The sequence below is a fragment of the Opisthorchis viverrini genome, assembly GCF_000715545.1.
Source record: "Opisthorchis viverrini unplaced genomic scaffold opera_v5_549, whole genome shotgun sequence".
Classification (NCBI taxonomy): Eukaryota; Metazoa; Platyhelminthes; class Trematoda; order Opisthorchiida; family Opisthorchiidae; genus Opisthorchis; species Opisthorchis viverrini.
In genome coordinates, this window is record NW_008752216.1 from 50,235 (window position 1) to 71,675 (window position 21,441).

General features: G+C 41.9%; 2 protein-coding genes across 2 annotated transcripts in view; one reads left to right on the forward strand and one right to left on the reverse strand.

Moving 5' to 3' along the window:
- T265_15501 (hypothetical protein) overlaps nucleotides 1–21,441 on the forward strand; it is a gene marked incomplete at both ends in the record, with an annotated part of 124,016 nt that overhangs the window by 37,122 nt on the left and 65,453 nt on the right. The window lies entirely within an intron of this gene.
- Nucleotides 16,652–18,186, reverse strand: T265_15502 (hypothetical protein; the record flags this gene model as incomplete). The annotated part of the gene is made up of 2 exons (XM_009178429.1): nucleotides 16,652–16,786; nucleotides 18,046–18,186. Coding segments are annotated over 2 exons (276 nt in total), but the record flags the coding sequence as incomplete, so codon positions are not given.

Genomic DNA, 21,441 nt, shown 5'->3' on the forward strand with positions numbered 1-21,441 from the left:
TCTTCACAAGACCCAAATCAGCTTTTTACGGCGTGAAGCAAAACAACCCCTGTATATCGGTTCCCCGAAAGATGACGCCTGACCGAACAACAGGTTTGAGCAAATATATTGTGAGTGTGATATAGAGGAGAATGTCGGTAGCTCAGGTAGCGTAGATGGTCGTTGGCTTGTTCGCTGAGCTGGGCACTTTGGTTGCAAACGTTTCATCGCCAATCGAGGTGACATCATCAGTGCGTAGTTGTGCGTAGCGGGGGGTTAGTTAGACAACCACCAACCCGCCGCTACGCACTGATGATGTCACCTCGATTGGTGATGAAACGTTTGCAACCAAATTGCCCAGCTCAGCGAACAAGCCAACGACCATCTACGCTACCTGAGCTACCGACATTCTCCTCTATATCACACTCACAATATATTTGCTCAAACCTGTTGTTCGGTCAGGCGTCATCTTTCGGGGAACCGATATACAGGGGTTGTTTTGCTTCACGCCGTAAAAAGCTGATTTGGGTCTTGTGAAGAACAACATTCCTCAACCTGATAAAAAGCCCTTCATTTTAAGACTCATACTTAAATTTGCACTTATTAATGAGCCATAAACTTTTGTCCTTGTTATGTTGTGGTCATTGAGAAGGCTTTCAATAACCAGCATCATTCCTTGTTTTGACTCACGTGGTCCTGCTTGAACGCCTATCGACGTGGCACACAAACATCCCATCAGCGTGCATTTTGTCATTTCCTAGCCGGGCTCCCTGGTAGGCTTATTATATCCTAGTCTTATGTCGAGTGAGGTCCGCGAAATACGCTGAATCAATCCCGCTGGTGGTGTCTCAGTTTAACAGATAGCTTTGTTTCACAATCATTTGAAGCTGTAAGTTCATTATTCCTGGTGTTTTTTCCTAAGGGCATAGGGCTTCTTCACACTAAATCCTTACTACAGCTTCGTTCCCTGATAACTGTATCGCCTTTAAGCGACAGTATATAGTATTGGTGTACTGTTGTCAACACTGAAGACGAAGATGAAATTAGTTAGGTGTTCTGATCATTGATAGCTTACCTTACCCTAAAGAATGGGACTTATTTTGGTTGCAAACATGGGCGAATGAGAAGCTGCAGTGAAAAAGATTCTTAAAGGACTGGTCGGCATTTTAAATCACAGGCAAAGACTACGTCGGTATCAACCAAGAAAGAATGCGGATTTGGTTCGGCCTTAATCCTGTTAAATGGTTTGGTATTTGGCTTGTTGTGGCATGCTCGGCAATCACTCTTGGCGCACAGTAGAATGGTGATACCATGAACTAGTAGACGAATACTGGAACATACTCCGTTCGTTCGAGTCGGGTAAATCTACTGTAGGTGATGTACAACACGGGATAAGTTTGGACTGGTGGCCCGTAGAAAACGGGCCGAAGTGGTCCATTATTGTGCATCACGATGTACAAAGAAACCCACAACGTCATTTGGAAACAATATGGTACAGTTTGTTACAGGCTGAGGTATTCCAGAATCAGACAATAATCTGTCAATTTTACTTGAACACAGGGGGAACTTTGAAGGCATAGATTGAACGGCCGACATTATCTTTATCTACTACTTCACCTGCTAGGAAGAAACAAAGAGGTAAATTTTTGTGGACATCTCTAACGAATATAAAATGGCAAATGTGAAAAACACGACAAAACGGCACTCGATTTGAAAGAATTGGAGCGGGAATCGCCTTGATGCAACATGTTACTGTCGAGGGAGAATCTGACGCATTTGTTCTCTCCTGTTTCTCCAATGCAGCGGAATCAAGAACCTAGTGCTGATCGGTAGGATGCACCATAATTGGACTCTCATGGCAAGGTTGCGCTTTTGCAGAGGACTGTTGTATTAGTTAGTGCAACAATGAGTGAGTTTATGTTAAACGCACTCAAAATAAGGTACGGATGGCAAACAAAAACCCGTGACTTATTTTCGTACAGAAGTCCAGCACAATCGCCATCAGTCAGACAACAAGGGCATCAACGCGGTTGCCGCCATAAAGTGAAGCGTTGCTTGATATCCCAGACCTAAGTACAGTCAGTGACAATGCACTCGATCAATGAGGAAGCGGCTGTTTAATACACTACTGATCATTTTCAAAGAAAACTTTCCACGGGAACATGACTATGGTCCTAAAGTCATCCTCGAGGTGCCTATAGAACCAACCTGAATAGAGAAGCCTTTGACGCCAGTGTGGCCAATCCTGATAAGTGTCACTCAGTGTTAATTTTTACTTTAACCCAAGTTCAATTAATGCAGAAGTGAACGTTTCAGCTTACTTGATGATTGAAAGCGCAAAACGTGTGCGTGTATGTGGATTAGTTTAAAAAGGACTACAAACACCGCATTTTCGCATGGGTTTTCAGATGTGGAATTCCCTGGGATTGCTTTCATAATTTGAACGAAAGCGAGTGTAAAATTTAACGTCACTTTATTTGCCCACTTTACTTCCAACTGTTTTATCCACTGCACTTCTCACTAAATATTTCCACTTTGTATTTTCGTGAAGAGACATAATATCGTCGCTAGGTACCAAGATAGTTGTTTCCGGGAGGCGCTTAGGATCCGGTAAACTAGCGCCCAAATTACGTAGCCGCCTGAGTAATCTTCCGAAATTTCACTCTTGCCGTCGAACGCGAGTCAAAGTTGCACGTGTTATGTGACCTTCAAATGCACTGTATGACTTCAGTTGCCATTTCACGTCAAACCACCATCGCACATTAATGTGAAGACTTCAATGCTTCAAGTAGCCAAATTCAAACTACAACAGACTGCAGCAGGGAGCACTCAAATAGCCTCTGTATTGTTTTAATCAATTCGTCTGTTTTTTGTTCACTGTAAAACTAAGCTATACACTTGAGACAGTCAATAAAATTTTAAATAAGTAGGTATTTACACCGGGTATTTGCCTTCCACCTATTGAGTGGAAATATACTCAACATTTGAGTTGGTAATTAGGTCAGCTTTTGTAGCATTCTCATTTACGGCTTGCTCAGATGCCGGATGATTAGATGATACTTCCTGAAGCCTCTTTATCAGGGTTTTAAGATGGATCCAAATAGTATTCAACGTATGGATGCTGGGAAGCGTCAGCCACTATCTCTATAATGCGAATGTTGGATCACTTCAGGTGCGGGCAGTAGAACGCCGAAGGGAAAAAAGCTATAGTGTTCACATGTCCACTCAAAGTTTTTTTTACATGTAAATTTCCTTTACGGGGAAATAGAAGCAATTGTCCGTCCGATTGGTTTCTTAGAATGCAGCTCACATCACTCTTGTTTGAACATTTGTCCTCCTTCTTCGATGCAACCATTCTGGTGATTACTCCCTCATTTGGGGAGCACTGGACACGAGCTCTTATTAGAGCTCATAGGCAGTGCACGTCCTTGGCTGTGATCGGGTTTGAACTCCGTACATCTGAAATGCAAGGCAGGTGTGTTGACAGTACACCACCAGGCGGGACGCATCTGAAATTTAGCGTCTGAGCAGATGAACATGTTCGCACCCAACGCTTTGAACGTCGATCCAGTAACACTTTGGTTGTATCGAGTGATTGGCCTGTTTGTCAGAATTCCCAGTCAGGGAGTGCCACAGACGCATGAAGCCTGCTAGGCCAAATATACCGGATCCAGCGCTTTGCCCGCCATTGAAAAATCAAATGTAAAATGTCGAGTGTGACTCTTCTTACGTGTGTCATTCACTCCATTAAGGGGTGAACATGTCAGCTGGCCTGTTTGATCAATATGCTATATCCCGGCGTCTGCCGGTCGAGAGTTGTGACCGAATTTGGGTCAGAATTGTAGTCATCTGCTTCCTCTCATTTATTAGGAACAACTTCGTGAGGCCAAGTCCGTTCCTGGTAGAGGTATATAGCCTGCTTGAATCTCTTAACTTCACCAGCACCCAAAAATACAAATTAGCGCAAAGTTCCAAAGGTGGCCGCCAAGAGGCATTAAATATATCCCAAAAACTAATCTAACCACTACAAAGAGCTTGTAGTAAATTTCACGTGGGATAACCTGATGTCGGTACTTATCTCATTGGATGGTGTAAAATGGTGCGAAATGCCATCGCACGACTGGTTTGAACTATTCGCATTATACAACTAAAGCAGATTCAGAGTTCCCATGGAATTTCGCTGACGGAAGTATCGGAGTTTGCGACAGATCCAACCCAGATCGATCGATGCTGGCTAGCTTTAAGGTGCCTCATAGCTGTTAGCTTTGTAGCGTGTCTGGAAAAATCACGCGGCTGGTGTCAACGGTGTAAAATGGTGAAGAATTTGTTTGTACAGTTCAACCTAGTTGTATGCCGGCAAGACCGATGCTTGTGAATTCTCGCTGACATTTTTCGCGTCGTGCGATCAACTGAGAAACAAGGAGCACAGTGTATTATAGGTGAGGACAGTCATAATCCACTTAATGTACCGAGCACGCGGTGTTAAGTTTATTCCAGCCCTTATTAAGGCAATTACTTCTATCCTTTTGACGCTGACATGCATTATGACATTCTAGTGATATAATAAAGAAAACACAGTGACTGAGGTCAAGGAAAAAATGTGCACAAAACACCAGCCATCTCTTTGATGCCAATGGAGCATGCTTCTTTATAGCAGCAATTAGTTATTTCCTCCAGAGTGACCAGGACAATTAGTTTACACTTGTTTGCAGTGTCAGATGATTGTTCTGTGTGGTATACCCGTCGAAGCCACCAGATTAGCCGTTTTTGAAAGCAGCTGGGTCCTTTACCAGTTTGACATTGAGCTGAAAAATGGACCTGTTTAACACGTTAAACGAAGCTTCTCAGTTTTCTAAAAAGTGCAGAATGCATATCGCCTTTCCATGTCATGTCACTACAGCCAATGAAAATTCATTCCGTCAAACCTACAATAATACTGTCTAGTGACCTTATACAGCCCATAAGCCAAAGTTTTGTGTCATTGGAATACCTATCCTATCCCTGGAGAGCGGCGTACACAGAATAGAATTTCACTGCCCAAGCACCTTCTTTTCTTCCTCTGTAATAACAATTGGTCTCTATGTCTCCACAAATTATCCGACATATCCGTTTGTCGCCGCCCAATCGGCGTTGTAGCTACAGTATCCATACAACAGTATCTTAACACACATTTTATGAGCTAGTACCAGAGGACCAGCTTATCCAAAACGAACGACGCCTCCACGGGGACTTTCCGACTTCTGGTGACTCTTTCGTGTGAGCTGCGACGAGGGATACAAGTTGGCTTTGCGCCAACCACAGATACATTCGTCGCGCATCTGTCGTCTGTTTAATTGTACAAGCAAGGTAGTGGCTAGGGCTATGAAGCGTTCTCCAAACTTTCCAAGCTGTTACGTGATATAAACAGTCCGTACCACAATGAGCCTTTTATGACTAATCAGCCTCTCCTCTAGACTGGTGAGGATATGAACCCGAAATGGTGTAACTGGATCGTTGTTCATTTGGGCCGTTAAGTGATGGTCAAGTTACTAATAGTTGACCAGGTGGCCGTTGGTCGTTCCTGAACAATGCAACTGGCTTGCAAACATTTGTTGACACTCGAGTGCATATCATCAGTGCGTACGACGATTATTAACGGGGGGCCGATTGTCAAGCTCATCGGACAGATCCAAAGGCGCCCGATCAACTAACGTGAAGTGCACCGGGGTTTCCCATATTCCGATACTAATACGAAGGTCATGTGCTTTATAGCCACGCAGAATTCTGCTTTCGCGTTGTGCGCATCCTTAAACTCTTAGGAAATGACGAGATTTCAGACTAAGAGAAGTGAGGACGTCAAACAGACATCAATCTCATCAACGTTATAGCCTGAATTCGAAACAACTTGAGGAAAACAGCGCCAATATCTTTGTACGAACCCGTGCCAAGGCCGTGATCTTAAATAAAGCAATTGGTTGATTAGCCCAAGCGCACTGTCTAAGTGTCCTTTTTGACAGGTAACGTGTAATCCAATTTGATGATGGACGGTCAGAAATAATTATGGCGAAACCGAATTCTACGAATTTCACCTGCGTTTGTTCAGTAGTCTAAATTGGGCAGCAAACAATATATTGAATTAGACATGGGCAAACATTATAGATGGGTAGACTGTGATTGTATGATAAATTAATAGTGAATAATGAGCAGAATTAAGGGAAAGCCTAAGGCTAGATTGAAACTTGGGCAGTTGGCAACACGGGATGGCACAGAAAGGGTAGCGTGCTAACGGACAAATTAAGAGGGAAAAAAGGTTGTGTAGTTCAATGTAGGGCAAAATTTTAAACAATAAACCCAGAAATGAATTTGAACAAATTGACTCCTGAAAACGGTTATCATAGAAAAACAGTTAAGATAGAATCGACTTTGTATAAAATAGAAACTTTAAACCTTAGCAGCCATCGGAAGGGTAATGAATTTGTCTGCGGAATAGGGAAACATGAATAATTACGCTACGTAATTAACAATCTGTTTCAGATGTACGATGCACATTTGGCCGATAATTGATTACCAAGGCAGGATGCTGTAGCTTTTGGGTGTATCTGACGACGTTTGTTTACCTATCAGGAAATCACTAAATATTGCCTGCATCACTGATCCTTCTTGACCACGTCGACGCTAAGGACTGTCTATGGTACTCTTCTAGGACATTTCTAGATATTTATCCTGGTTAGTGAGTATGGCTTTTACATTCCACTAACGAATTAAGTAGCCGCCCCTTAGTCATTCATAATTTTTCTTCAGAAAGTATACATTTTACCATAATAAATGCAGCATAGTGACCAGCACATTTTAACCCAGACTGATTTCCCGACAGCCTGCACTGTTTAGCGCAAGAATGTTGCCTGCCGTAGTCGGTAGCTTGCTAAGCCACTTTGGAAACTTTACATCCTAGCTTAGAAAGATAGATAGTTTTTCGGTAAAACTCGTCCTGTTTAACCATTTCTGGGTGGTTGTTTACACTTCTTTGATATTGTTAAATTTAAAATGGTTTGTTAAGGTAGAGGTACAATAAGCTCGGTGGTGCTTCTCAGTACCATAATCGTGGTTTGCAGGACCTTTGTGGGACCTTCTACTGTGGCTGGAAATGCTAGCGATATGAAATGGTTCCTGTACGCCCGATTTAATCTCATGAGGGGCAAATAACTATTTATTCAATAAATCAAGCTAACTTCACTGGCTAACTTTGTCGTAAATTTTGCCATCATAGACGCCATATAATAGCCTAAATATTCACAAAATCTGCTTTAATAGCACCATTTTATATGTCAAGTGGGGATAACTAATCGAATCATGAGTACAATAAAATGCTTTATGATTATCTTTTGTGAGATGCGATTGGAGCTGCTGAACTCTACTTTCGGCCTGCTAGACATACTGCAGCTGCGAGAACAAATTGATTACAACCCCAATATTAAGGCGAAATACATGGTTATGTGAAATAATATGAATTTAAAGTAGGCTTTATGAACCCTATATTATTACTGCCAAACATGTTGTGGAATAAAGAGGTTCTAATAAAGGGTATAAATGTAACCACAAGGTTTTAAATGGTCTCAAAATTTTGATTACCACGAGTAAACCCTTCAAAGCGCTACTATCTTATATCACAAACGCTTCGATTTGGTTTTAAAAATCTCTTGCTTAAATTCCATAGAGCGCCAAGAAGTCCGTGATATTTAATCCAGACTGCCAAAAGAAACCTGTGCACAAAACTTCCAGTTGTTCAAACACAGGAACCCTCACACTACCTGGATATTCTTAGAGGTTTTGATTCCAACCGCTCGAAAATGGAGCGGGTCCACACGGCATGGCACCAGGGTTTGTTTCTTGAAATGGAATCGTCCTGTTCCACACGTCAGCTCGCAGCAAGCAGGTGAGAAATTCTGGCTAAAAATCGATTTGTTTTGGCGCCAAACTGCTATTGAAATGTTGATCACTGAAAAGCCTGGATGGCATTGTGGCAGTAATTTAATATGGCGCCATGCGTGCAAGGTTTTCTGTGCAAGCTGACAAGCCATCACAACGTTCACTGTGTTAAATTCTCAGTACTTATTTAGATCATATTGTAGCCTTGTTATTCTTCGAGCGAAAGTAATCGAAAGTATGCTAATATAATCGACAGCAGACTTTATTTCTGAGTTGACTCAATAGCGAAGTCTGAGGTAATGAACCTGATTAATTTATGCTAAATTTCAAACAAAACCAGAGTCAGTCCATATTGAGCTGTTAGCCGTTTTTATGCTGGACATCCGCTTAGCGACTTTCACTATTAGCCGGGTCTATAAAAGTAGGAGGGTCGGTCATTAGAATGGCAGTTCAGAAGGCAATATGTCTAAATTAATTCATGTCGGTTGTTGAGCCTGGTGACAGATCGGTCGGCCGATTGACTAAAAGCAGAAACCGAGAAATCCTAATTTACAGTACTGGAGTACATTTCAACCATGTTCCACGAAGCTGAACCTAAAGCGATGTTCTAACAAGGAGGTAACGCTAATTTTTTGCGGCTATTTGGGTCATTGTTCGGCTTTTATGCTCAATACAGCGGGTTCGCACCTAAATTGGTCCGTAATATGCTTATCGCCGCTATTTTTCACAAAATGTGGAGCGACTCTATGGTGCTTTTCTGCATAGGCTAACCCCATTTGAGAGAGTAGTTTTGAATATAAAGGCAACGAGCTTGGAAGTCATCATTTAGTCTCAGCTCTGTGTTGTCATTTCGACCGAATTTCAGCGTTTAAAACATTTTCAACATAGGGTTTCAGCGTCTCTAAAGTACAAGGCACAGTTAGCATAACAAACATATGCTCTTGCTGAAGCACGTTAGCCGATTTAATCCTCCATATTGATGTTTATTTCTATCTTCCCCAACCTTTGGCTCATGTTTCACAACACATCTTCCAAAAGGAACGTTGAGTCGCAAGGGATTAGAAATAGTTCAGCGGTAGAAATACGCAGAAAATCCTCTGTTGGATATGAAAAACAGTCAGTTAGTGTGCAGTGTTATAGTTAGTGGTCTACATGAAGTAGACAGGGAATATCCCAGGCCCCGATTCTGCCTACCCCAGCTCTTGTCGGCTTTAGCTAGAGGGCAATAAAATTCGGTGGAACTGAATTTGCCCCCTCTGCACCTGCACAATAAGAGGATGATAAAAACATTTGCATGGGTTCTTAATGGGCGTCCAAGAGTGTCCTTTGTTCATAAAATGAGGTGCACTTTCAATTTTTTTCGACATAGCATACAAATCAACGTAATTGTGCCATTGATCCCAAGGTAAATTTTAGCAGAATGGTAGTCTACAAAATGAACAATGAGCATTACTCGTCGAGTACGCATATTATTCGCACTACTAAAAAATGAGTTTTTAAAGAAAGGCAAGTCTGGGTGACTCGAGTAAATTGTCAGTGGTTTTTATCTCTATTTCCACTCGTTCATTCTGCGGTTAACTAAAATGTCTGTATATCTTTGAGGTGAAGAACGGTCTCTTAATTTGAATGGAAATCCTACGACAGGTCTACTCTGAAGATTATGACAATCGATAGTATTAAATACTAACAGTATAGCGTGGAGCGTCATTTTTGAGAAAAGAAACAAGGGAAACCTCCTCGTGGTAAAATAAATGGATATGCCGATCCAGATCTGGACCGTATCCAGCTGTTTAATGTACCAAATTGCCTAAGACCCCAAAATAAAACATGGACACTGAGTGTGTAATGTTGGTTCCCTTAGGGAGTGGCCGATCCCAATACATTGTTTTTCCTTGACAAGAAGGACGATTTTCTCTAGTGGCCTCCGGGAAAATTTTATGACAGTTCTGATTGACCACATTTAGGTGATTTAATCAAAGCCTGAAGAATTCATTTACATCTTTTATCTGATAATGTCGCGCAGATACTGATAGAGCGATTTTCCGCTGCTAAAAATGCGGTAGGTGCATAGTGGTTTACTGTCAGATAACAAGCATGATATAGGAAAGATTGTGCCAAACATGGGCTGCATTGCCTAAGTTTCGACCTTCTAGTAATATGCCCATGACATTGATGCTTGCTTCGTTCAGTGTGTTCACTAATGGCTAAACGAGGTTGGCTCAGGAAATAGCCGAATGTGAGTCATATGGTGGTGCGTCTGGTACGTTTTCAGTTCTGGGTTCTGTGGCATAGCGCTCATCCTGGATTAAGTCTGGCTGTTTCGAAGGGTATGTAAATCTGGAAAGCCATCAAATCTGAAAAACGTCCAAAAGTTTGAAAATGACTTGCTACACCTTTTAACAAGAAGCGAATACCAAGATAAATTGGGCTCAAAGACCAGAGCAGGATGAGTCAGGTAAAACAATAGAACAGACTGAATGCATGTAGGAAGTACCCCGTCTTAAAATAGCAAGATCCTTAACATCGGTACGAACGTTTTCATTTTTTGTTTGGCACTCGAAATCAATTGTCTTAGTTCCCTGCAGTCTTCACGTCTACTTTCAGGGTTTAGAAAACCAAAATGTAAACCTGTCAATTTGGACTCTGGCTACGATAGAAATAAGTGAGACCATGGCATAACCAACCCTTGGTCATTATCCAGGCTACACAGTCGCCTCCACTGTAATCTCACGTGGGATGCTGGTGCAGGGTCTGAAGCTGATATTGAGACTAACAGGAATGTCACAAAAACCCTAAGAAAAAGATAAACGTATTGCAGCTTAGGAGCCTCCCATCAACGCCAAGAGGATTAACAAATGAGTGTATTTCACCGATTGCGTACAGTTTGATGTTCAGCTGGCGTATGATGCTGATATTAAGCCGGCCCTTCGAATGAGCCTCAAGGAATGTAGATGCGTTAGTAGGCGGTCAGAAAGTTTTTGGGCGAGGTTCCTTGTTTAGCCTAGTTATGCTATTTCTTCTTCGCTGATCCTCTTACGGTCTTTCAAAAAGGGAACGCTGTAGGTTACGTAGCTCCTATGTTTCACAGCAGATACTCTCAGTTGCACGTCGATTTGGTTTCAAGGGGAACACCTGGATGCCAGCTGGATCTCTCGTTAATGCAGCCCTGCTTCAATTGGACGTGCTGCATTGGACCGCCTCATTTTTCAGTTGAAACAATAATCTAGAAATATCTCTGCTCGAATCTTGCCCGCACTCCACATCCGCTTATTCACGGCGCTTGTTTTTGGGATAGCCATTTGGTCGATCGATTTTCTCTAAGTTAGGTAATTCTGGTTAACTTATCTTGAAACCGAACCCTGCCCACACATCTTGCACACGAAGTCTAAAGTAACTCGAAGTGCGGGCGTATGTGCTGCTGGGTGAGTCACAGCTAGCACTGAGGATGTATATCTCTTTCCGGTTTGGGTTGACGTACCTGAAATAGTTCGGTCAGCTGTTTACCTATCACTGTCTTGTACAATGAAGACAGACATACTAATAAACTTCCGCGGTGTGTACAACACTTTATTTGCATCAGCCAAGTGGACTTCACTTATCACTATCTAGCCCTCCACCCCACGTGCTCACCCTGGCATCAGCCTACGTAACCACGACCACTTGATCTACCAGCTTGACACGATAGAGTGACGTAGTCAAAGCAGCTTGTACATGAGAGACAGGTTGACAATAAAAGTAGTAGTCTGTATGCTAAACATTTAGTTGCGAGCAACTCCGAATAAAATAGACTGATGTGACACACTGGGAAGTTATGAGAGCACAGAACGAAGGAAGACCAAAGCACGGCCATAGTTCATGTTTACAACTGGTGACTTAACACTCAGGCATGAACTGACTGCATTTCACAAACTGTATCTGCGGAAGTATATATAAGGGGAACTATAAACTATGATATCTAATTCTCTGCTACGAAATTGTTGCTGATAAAAGCTGACGAATCAGTTCAAATACCTCACTTCAAAGTACAAACAAGGAGGCAAAATAATACAAGGTCAGAATACTTTTGTGTAAGTTATCACTGTGCAATTCTTCAATGCACGTCATACTTGGTTGTTTAAACGAAAGGCTGACAACTTAACCCATGGACCCGGATTAGCAAACCAAGTCAATGTGCTGTCGGACTAATTGTTTGATTCGAGCTCGAATCCAAGAACATCCGTCCACATCCCCAGTTCTCCTAAAGATGCCGTCAAGGGTGACATCAAAACAATGTCTCAGAAGTGAGGCGTGTGAAGATGACATTGGCAGTGATGACGACATATGCAACTGGAAGGAAAGGAAAGCACCGAGAGTTCGCGAATCTTTTCAACTGACATATGAAAACTACCCAGTATGGACAGCAAAGGCATTCGACCAAAGTCTCTTGGGGTCCGAAGCATTTATTAATCAATAGAATGAACGGTTCTGAAGGGCAATAACCACTGGAGCAAAATGTGGACAGCTCAGCACTCAATTTTCGAAGGGGTCTGACTGGATGATAATGCGTATCCTTTCAGTTCTACTTTGCTTATGACTGTGCAGTGTCGATCAAAAGAAATTATATGGATCTATTGTGTGCTACAAATGGAAATCGTGCCTTACATGCAATGGCGGTAGTCACGTACTGTCCTGAAATTCTTCAGAATGGAGGAATATATATCGGNNNNCTTTCGGGAATCCGATAGCAAGTCACTGAACTATTCATTCGGTGAGGGTTTGTGTAGAAATTCCTGCTGTAGGCATTAACACGTACATGCGATATTCAAGGACTGCAGCATTGACAGGCCTTGATACCAGCGAAACTAGATGTCTATTTGATGGAAACACTGGATTGTAAATTTGTTATATTCACCCAAATACTCTCATTCACCACAACTTCTGAACAGGCAGGCAAATTTAACGAAATTTGCGTCCATTTGCCTTCTTATCACGCTTGCAGCTAGTGTTGAGGTCACTCAAGCTCAACACGGCAAGGGTACACATCGTTCGTCAACATGGAGGTACATGCTTGAACTTGTTTCTCATTATAGCCAATGAACACAAACGAAGCCATAAATTTGTTTGTAAATTATATCACTGGTAGCAGTGACTCAGCTGAACCTGTGATCACGAGTGTACCTGAAGGGATATACAAAAGAATGAGAGTTCAACGACCAATGATAATGAACCAGCAGTGTACTGATGAGGTGTTCAGTTCCATATAGCTGATGAGCGAGGAACAGGAATATGGCCTGCGAAGAACTATACTTCTAAAACACATCTTTCGCTGCACACGAAATTCAAATAGAGCCGCCATTATTTTTGAATGCGGTAAGTTAACCAATCATCGGACATCATATCGAAGATCCCGGGTTTTGGTTTTCGCAAGACGGATTGAAGGCACTAATTAACCTGAGGTATTTATGCGAATTTACCGATAACCATTGCCCAGTGGTGGATATTTTGGTAGGACGCATTCAGGATAAAACAGAAACGAGACCTAGTTAGCCAGTTTATGAGACGCACAACTTCCACTAATGAAAAAATTGGGCAACACGCAGTGAACGTATACACCCTTACTGTAACCTATCAGAGAGTAAAAAAAGCTCACTCTGTTCCCATGCGTCTAATGAAAAGCAGTGCCCTGAAAAAGTCCACCAGGGCATGTTTAACGAGAGAGACAGATAGGACATTCTGTTTTGCATATTATTGGATGATGAAACGAAGGAAGCTCAAGGTGTTCTCCTTTACCTTGGGTCATGTAGAAATCAATGCGACAAGATTGGATGTTGATCGAGGACGCGATGGAAGCATAAACGGTGTTGTGTGCCAGGAACGAAAGAGTTGTTTGGAACAACTGAATAATAAAATGTGAACGCAACTCTTGTACTAGCGACATTATCCTCTGATCCTATTATACAACCCTTTATACGGATTTTGCTTCATGATTCTAAACGGCTTTGTCGCTCATTACAGGAATAGAAAAATCTTACCCCTCAAACGAGCAATTTTCAATGAGCTGAAGCTTTTATCTGATTCAAATGTAGACTATTCGGCAGACGTAACAAACCACTCATAATTTGGTGAGAACTCTTCGACAAGCATGGCCCGTTTTCTATATTTGGGACTCACCAGGTAGGAGCAGTTATCAATTTTCCGTTAAACTTATATTCTAATTGTGCTAAAGTTGCACGGGTTCCGCCAACTTCTTTCAGCATATAAATTTGGTTTGGGCAGAGGGCCTAACCAAAACTCTCGTTTCAGCGACCTCTTTTAACAAACGTTTGCGTGGTATATTACTTCAAGAAAATATATTGAGGTATATCGAATAACGTACCTCGTGAAACATGAGTCACCCTGGTGCAGCACAGCCCCTTGAAGGAAAAATTATCGGGGTATTTAAGTAGCGTCTGCCCTTTTGACTACGTGTTTCTCTCTCCATTTGGTAGATCGGACTTGCTAAAGACGTTTCAGCGGTTTTTCACTGGCGTACCGCCTGTGAGTAACTTGCTCCTGAAAACTCATTATTGGCGTGGGTCTTTAAATTGAGAAGTCATCGTTTGAAGAGCTTAGCAACGCCAGGTGATATTCTTGAGCTGGATGATCGTGGTACAGTAGTAAAATATATGGTGTGAGACGTAATGAAATGCTGAGAACTCCCTCGTGAGGTAGTAGCATAGATTCTAACTGCCTGTTGAAAGGTTGGGGTTTCGGCCCTCAACTGTGATTCACCTGCTGATGGTTCCCAATAGGGAAGCAACTGATTCGGCTTTCCCAGGCTTATCAAGACAACTTCATTTTCCCGCTAATCACAATCAACTCTAAAGTTTCAGCCCATCTAACTCGTTTGAATAACTCCGCTTGAAGTTGCACGTCTTTTGTTGTCCATAAAATACTGTCCAAATTGATGTCGCAGTGCTCTTTATGCAGATTATTAGTTAAACTTAGGACGAAACTTTCAATTGTTGATGACCATGCCTCAGATAACACGCATTAGGTAAAAACATAATTTTCAATGGTTATCATGTATATACGCTAAAATATGCCATTATACCCCTAATCAGGTGAGGGGCAAATAGGCCTGTATTGTGAGTCATGTGATGTCTACTTGATACCTGAATATATGTAACAAGAAAAGCTGTAACAAAAGCCGTAACAAAAAAGCTGGCTTGCTCCCCTTATTAGAAGGAATTCGCGAATCAGCAAGTGGGCTTTTGAAATCTGTCGCACGCAGACATTTCACATAACTTTAAGGAAAGGGCCTAAGTTTTGGAATGATCTTTACATTTGAATTGGGCGGATCCATTTAACTTCTATTTTTTGGCGGAAAATCGTGACTAGTCATCACTTGATTCTGCGGGCCTATTCATTTTTATCGGTGCTCTTTATTATTTTTGAGTTTTTCGGGAAAGTTTGAATAGGACGAGCAATTTGATTTTAGGCCACATGTGATTTCACGAAAAGGTTGATTTAAAGCCTGCGCAAAGATTCTTCATGTACATTAGATATGTGTTTTTCACTTTCAGCGTCCACGTAAAACCTACAGTTATATGTTTGCTACGTGGTGGTAAAAAATAAAAAAAGAACAAAATGCATTCGGCTGAAGGTTTGTACCAAGGCAGACAAATGATGCGAAGTATTTGTCTGCCTGGGCGTGATTGCAGACCATTCCACATTTCCCATGAAAGTTTTCACGTATTTGTTCACGTGAATACATTTTGAATGCAACCTCTACTTCTTCTTCTAGTAAAGAAGTACAGACTAGTTGTTCTGCTCTTATTAGAGCTAATCGGGTAAGGATATTGCCGTCCGTACTGAGATCTGAACTACCGGCATCTGACCTTTGAAGAGAGCGTGTAAATATTACTGCATAATCACATGTTGGATGCTATTGAATTATCATGTCTGGGCTGGTGAACGTGTTCATTCTTAAGCAGCGTACTCTTGGTGCACCAAAGAAATTTTGGAAGTTATTAATGTGACTCCTAACCTACATCAAGCCAACTTTTAACTGTCAGGACGTGTGTTTGGAATTTTACAGTACAGATCACGTAACTGGTTTCCGAAAGGTTTGGCTGTTCTAAGTTGCTCGTCAAGGGACTTGTTACCCACTAGAGCATGAGTTTACCGAGGCAGTTGAAGGATTTTTGGAGATACTTGCGAGTTGATTAGATGTGGGGAGAAAGAGTCATCTGCAGTAACCCACAGCTATCTTTCGGGTTCAGTCTTTTCCATTGTTCGTAGTTGTAGCCGCTCATCAACATTAGCTTGCGTGACCTACTTGCAGGACGATACCTGAGGCATTTCGAGGTTACAGGGCTGTCAACAAGGTGGACGTTGCCGAAGCTGACCAGAGATATGTCAATTAACAGACTGATATAGATTCCTGCAACGCATTTAACAGGGAGTAAACCGCAGTAAGAAAACCCAACCGGATAGCCATATTGGATTGGATTAAATTAGATGTTTTTTCCCTGTGAGTAAAAGATAACCGCTCAGATTCAGAAAGCTGCATGCTATTGGAGCAATTAACTGCAATTAACTTACCTTGCAAAATTTATGATTTAACCAGTGTATAATCCATCCTCGATTATACCACTGTTGCGAGCCTGATGATGGATGCCCCAGTAAAAAAGCGAGTTGTGTGCAGAATTAAAGGAGGTAGGCAGTTTTTGCCTACCCTGCCATAACATTGTTGCAACCGCAGTCAGCTTAAGTTTGATCAGTTAGATCACCCGTCATACGTACCTAGAATCTTTCGCTTCTGAACCCACATGGTTATAATTAACAACAAATGGAACTGTGACAGGTAAAGCCGATGTGCAACCCGTACACAGTTTGTTGCTAACCTTATGGACGATGAGGATACATAGGGCTCGATGCTCTGAGGAAAAACAAGGAGGAGTTTGTTCACTGGCATTTATAGACGGCACTCATATATTTTTTAGCATCAGGTCCAACAGTTTGGCTTCCTGGTAAGAACTCACAATGAAAATCAACTTGAGTGAGATTTCGTAAAGTCATCTCAACATGCTGCATGCACTACTTAGTCAGCGAATAACGCGATCAGCGATTATGAATGTCACTACCGCACTGTTCGCTACTGAGTACACAGACAGAGGACGGCATTTTCTCTTATCCATGTTCAGTCTCAGTTGACAATCTGAGTACCTATCACATGATAGGTAAGGAGGAGTTTGTTCACTGGCATTTATAGACGGCACTCATATATTTTTTAGCATCAGGTCCAACAGTTTGGCTTCCTGGTAAGAACTCACAATGAAAATCAACTTGAGTGAGATTTCGTAAAGTCATCTCAACATGCTGCATGCACTACTTAGTCAGCGAATAACGCGATCAGCGATTATGAATGTCACTACCGCACTGTTCGCTACTGAGTACACAGACAGAGGACGGCATTTTCTCTTATCCATGTTCAGTCTCAGTTGACAATCTGAGTACCTATCACACAGTCTGATGGGTAATAGTCCTGGGGTTCCCTCTTTTATTACCCAGCCGAACGATAATTCCTTACGTTTAAATAAACAAAAGGTAATTTCGTATGGTAGGTGAATGGTTCTGACAGCCGAATAATACTCGAATACATGGTATATTTAACTTACGGTTTTCATACCCTAAGTGTGGTATGCGGGATTCAGAATATCATCAGCCGTGGTAACTGATGTATCAATTTGAGAATTTTCTATTCAAGATCCAACTCATGGAATGTTTAATTACCTCTTTCTGGTGCCAAGACTGTCTCCAAATCTTAACACCTTTCCAACTTGTGTTCATGCATTCCTCCGTGGCGGGACTGACCTAGGTGTTCACCACTTGATTTCTTATCCCGTTTTATCACTTAGTGCATTCCCATGTTACCTAACGCCTCCGGGTCAAACGGGCAGTTCTCATGGTGACCCACAGCTTGCCTGTTCACCAGTCAGTTGCATGTATGTGGTGAGCTAAATTGGGCAACAACAGAAAACAAGCAAAATCCGAAGTTATGCTACACAACCGCATGATCCTATGAGGGTATGTTTTGAGCCTTTATTAATGTCGAGTCAGTTTCCGAGCCATGATTGAGAAGACCTATAATTCTCACGCAAGTGTTCTCACAATCTGTTCACTGGCATACCAACCCACCTGATGGGTACGCACAATCAGTACCCTCCCATTTGAAGTTGATTGGACGTCACGTCGAAAGGAATTGCCGTTCTGTTGGATTGACACCGTAATTGTCTGGGGACCGAAAATATGGAGCAGGGGTGCCTTATTTGTGTGCATGTAGCATAAAATGTGTTACTCCATTTTGACTCATGCCTTAATGAACATGTGCCTGTCTATTTGGTCAAGCAGTAGCTGACAGATTATGCTGGAATGTAACTATGTGTTACGTTCAAAGCTAAAGACGTCGCTGTACCATATTTAGTGCATTAGCAGTTAGGGCACTATCTGTCAGTCCATGAATACAAAATACTGAAGGCTTGTGCTTCAAAATGCGGCTTATGTACAGGTTTCGCAAACGAGAGCGGGTCCTGTAGTAAATACTGATTTCCCCTTCATTTAAATGTTCTAAGAGTCCAAATCTCCACGAATATTTCCTCACTGTTTAGTAGCAGGGTGTCGGCTGTAACCGCATCACATCTGAAAGACATCCATTGGAGCACAAATGTTTTCATTCAAAACTACCCATGAACACGGCTATTTTAATCGGATAAATAAATAAATAAAGTTTCGCTCCTGCTATCAACTATTCCACGGGTCTCAGTGGCACATTTTCGATGGGAATCGCCGAGGAATTCGTGGAAGCCAATGCAACCCTTGTTCGATCGCCTGCTGCAGCGGCAATAGTTACTGAATATTCCTTTCAAAATTCTGAGGTTATCCTTTCGACTGATAAGCATGTGTTTGATGGACTAGGCTGGAGGCTGTGAGCGCGGGTAGAATGGTGTAATTCACAGGATGGGACGGAAAGAGCTGTGGCTACTTATTCTTCGGTCGTTTGCATGACAACGGTTCCGTTGCTTTCTAAGCTCTTCCGGCAAAATGGCTACCTGGGGAGAAATAAGCCGTCTGTCCCATAAACACCTGACGGAAACATTACGTTACCCAGTTGAAGAACTGGAAGTGCGAAATTTTTTTATTTAATGCTAGTAAGATACACTGGATCAGCGATCTAGGGTATTATTCCCTATCATCACCGAATGTAATGTTACTTCATCAGGATAAAACCAGATGACAACAAGCGCATCACCCATGGGAGACAGTCTCTGGGAACATTCGCGTGTTCATAAATAATAACGTGCACTTTGAACCAGATATCGTATAATATCAAGTAGGCTACGGAAGATACGTTTAAGGGTCGAATTAGCTTATTATACATCCGGCTCTGGTTTTTTTAGGTCAGTGTAATGATTATTTTTGTAACAGAGCAATGTACTTGCTATCTCGCCTTCAAATCCATCTATCGTAAGTGAATATGTATGTTCTGTAAACACAAAATAATAGGTATTAGTCCATTCACTGTGTTAGTTGATTCCAGCTACTTTTAAGAACCCTAGATCTAAAGTTTGAGCACCCTTTTTGGATCATGCGCAAAGAAATCTTTTCTCTCCATCAAAACTGGTGAGTCGTCCGGGATCTTTTGTGGTGTGATGCGATTGCCTTTTTCACCAACCTCATTAATGGCAAATGAGTTTTTTTGCATCCTGTTCAGAATATTTTGCAAGGCTTTTGACGGGTTTCGCTACACCAAAATCAAAAATAAAAATCAGTCTGAAAACCGCAATCGATCTATGGTTTCTTGTGTACATAATAACGCCATGGTTTGGCCATTGATGACAGGCATGCATTATTGGAAATTTGTGACACTATAACAGCTGATGTACATCGACGCACTGAAAGTTATCATTATCTGTTGGGCCAAGGCGTGTGAACTTAACACTGTTTTGAAATAAAATCCCGACAACTTAACAACTTTACTATTTAATGTCATTACACCGAATACCTACTAGCCATCACTCAACAGGGTAAATAGATGTTATTTTTCGTCTTATCGACACAAGCCTGGTAGACAGACAGATCCGATAGACGTGTGTTTGACTTGACAGTGAATCAATTGCTGGAACCGCTGATTGTATCTGCTTTGACTGCACCTGCCTACACGCACGCGTAAGTCGTTTACAAAACCCAAACATTCAAATCGATAATACAACCAGCTAACATGCTCCGGAATTCCACCTAGGAGCTCGGTTGAGCACAATATGCAATGGTTAGAAGAAATATGAACAAATTAGAACTGAACAGATCGTAGGGATCCAGATATTCCCAAGCTGGATGTAGAATTCGACTGGATGAGCAAGCAAACAAGCCGCGACATCCCCAAGGAATTTAATGATGACTGCGCGCTATTCCAGCTTTAAAAAGTCACTATTGTTGCCGAGAAATTTACACGTTCAAATCTGTTTTAGAAATTATCTTGTGTGGCTAACCTTGAGCTATTCTTACGGAATATTTCAAAGGAATAAATTCCTCTATTTCCGCGAACTTGCATAAGTGAACCCAGCGGTACCAGACGGTTAAAACCCATAGACTACAATGTTAACGAAGAACACTATGCATTCAGTCAACCTTGGTTGAAATTATTTCTATTACTACCATTATGGGTTACTTGCAGTTTTAGCCTGTACTATACTTTCTATGCTGTCATGATCGAAAATGAACCGCTGTAGCAGTTCGGATGTCTGACTCATTCCTTGCCGAATAAGTACAACTACGCCTATGACTCTGGTTCCAATGAAGAAGTTTTCATAAAGGAAACTACTCACAAGATTGTTGAGAGCTCTTCGACAGCCACGAGAGATTCAGTTGAGTCTCTGGTGAAAACCAAATGGATTTTCAGACGAGTGTATTTCTCGAAAACAGTCCAATTTGGGTTCAAGTAGAAAATAAGGTTGACGGAAACTCGGGGACTGCGCCTACCTGATGAGCCCCAAGAAGGGCGAAACCAGTCGTGGGCTGTCAAAGAGTTTTCAGCAACCTTGTGAGTAGTTTCCTTCATGAAAATACATTGCGATCTCTCGAATATCGTGCCTACTGAAACATGAGGCGGTCTGTGTGCAGCACTCTCATTTGTAGAATATCATAAACGAGAGATTCAGTTGAGTCTCTAGTGAAAACCAAATTGATCTGCAACTGAGTGTATTTCTCGAGAACAAAGATAGTTGTTCATTAACGACTGAGGTATTTTCGATTGAGCCAACGCAAAACCTTACCGCCAACGTTTTTCTTCATGTACTCCACCTTATACGCTTTCACCATATTAAAATCGCATGAAGCAATGTATTGGTAGCAGTGTCATTAGACGTGTCTACCGCATATGCCCACGTTGCTCATACAACGACGAATCATACGATGGTCATATTCTTATCTGAATTCATACTAGTAGTGGAGGTGTTAAAAACTTGTGAGGACAGATGCTGGTTCTTTGAAGTGTAGTAGCAATATCAGGAGCAGCCTGTTTTAGAGTTGCCCATGAAT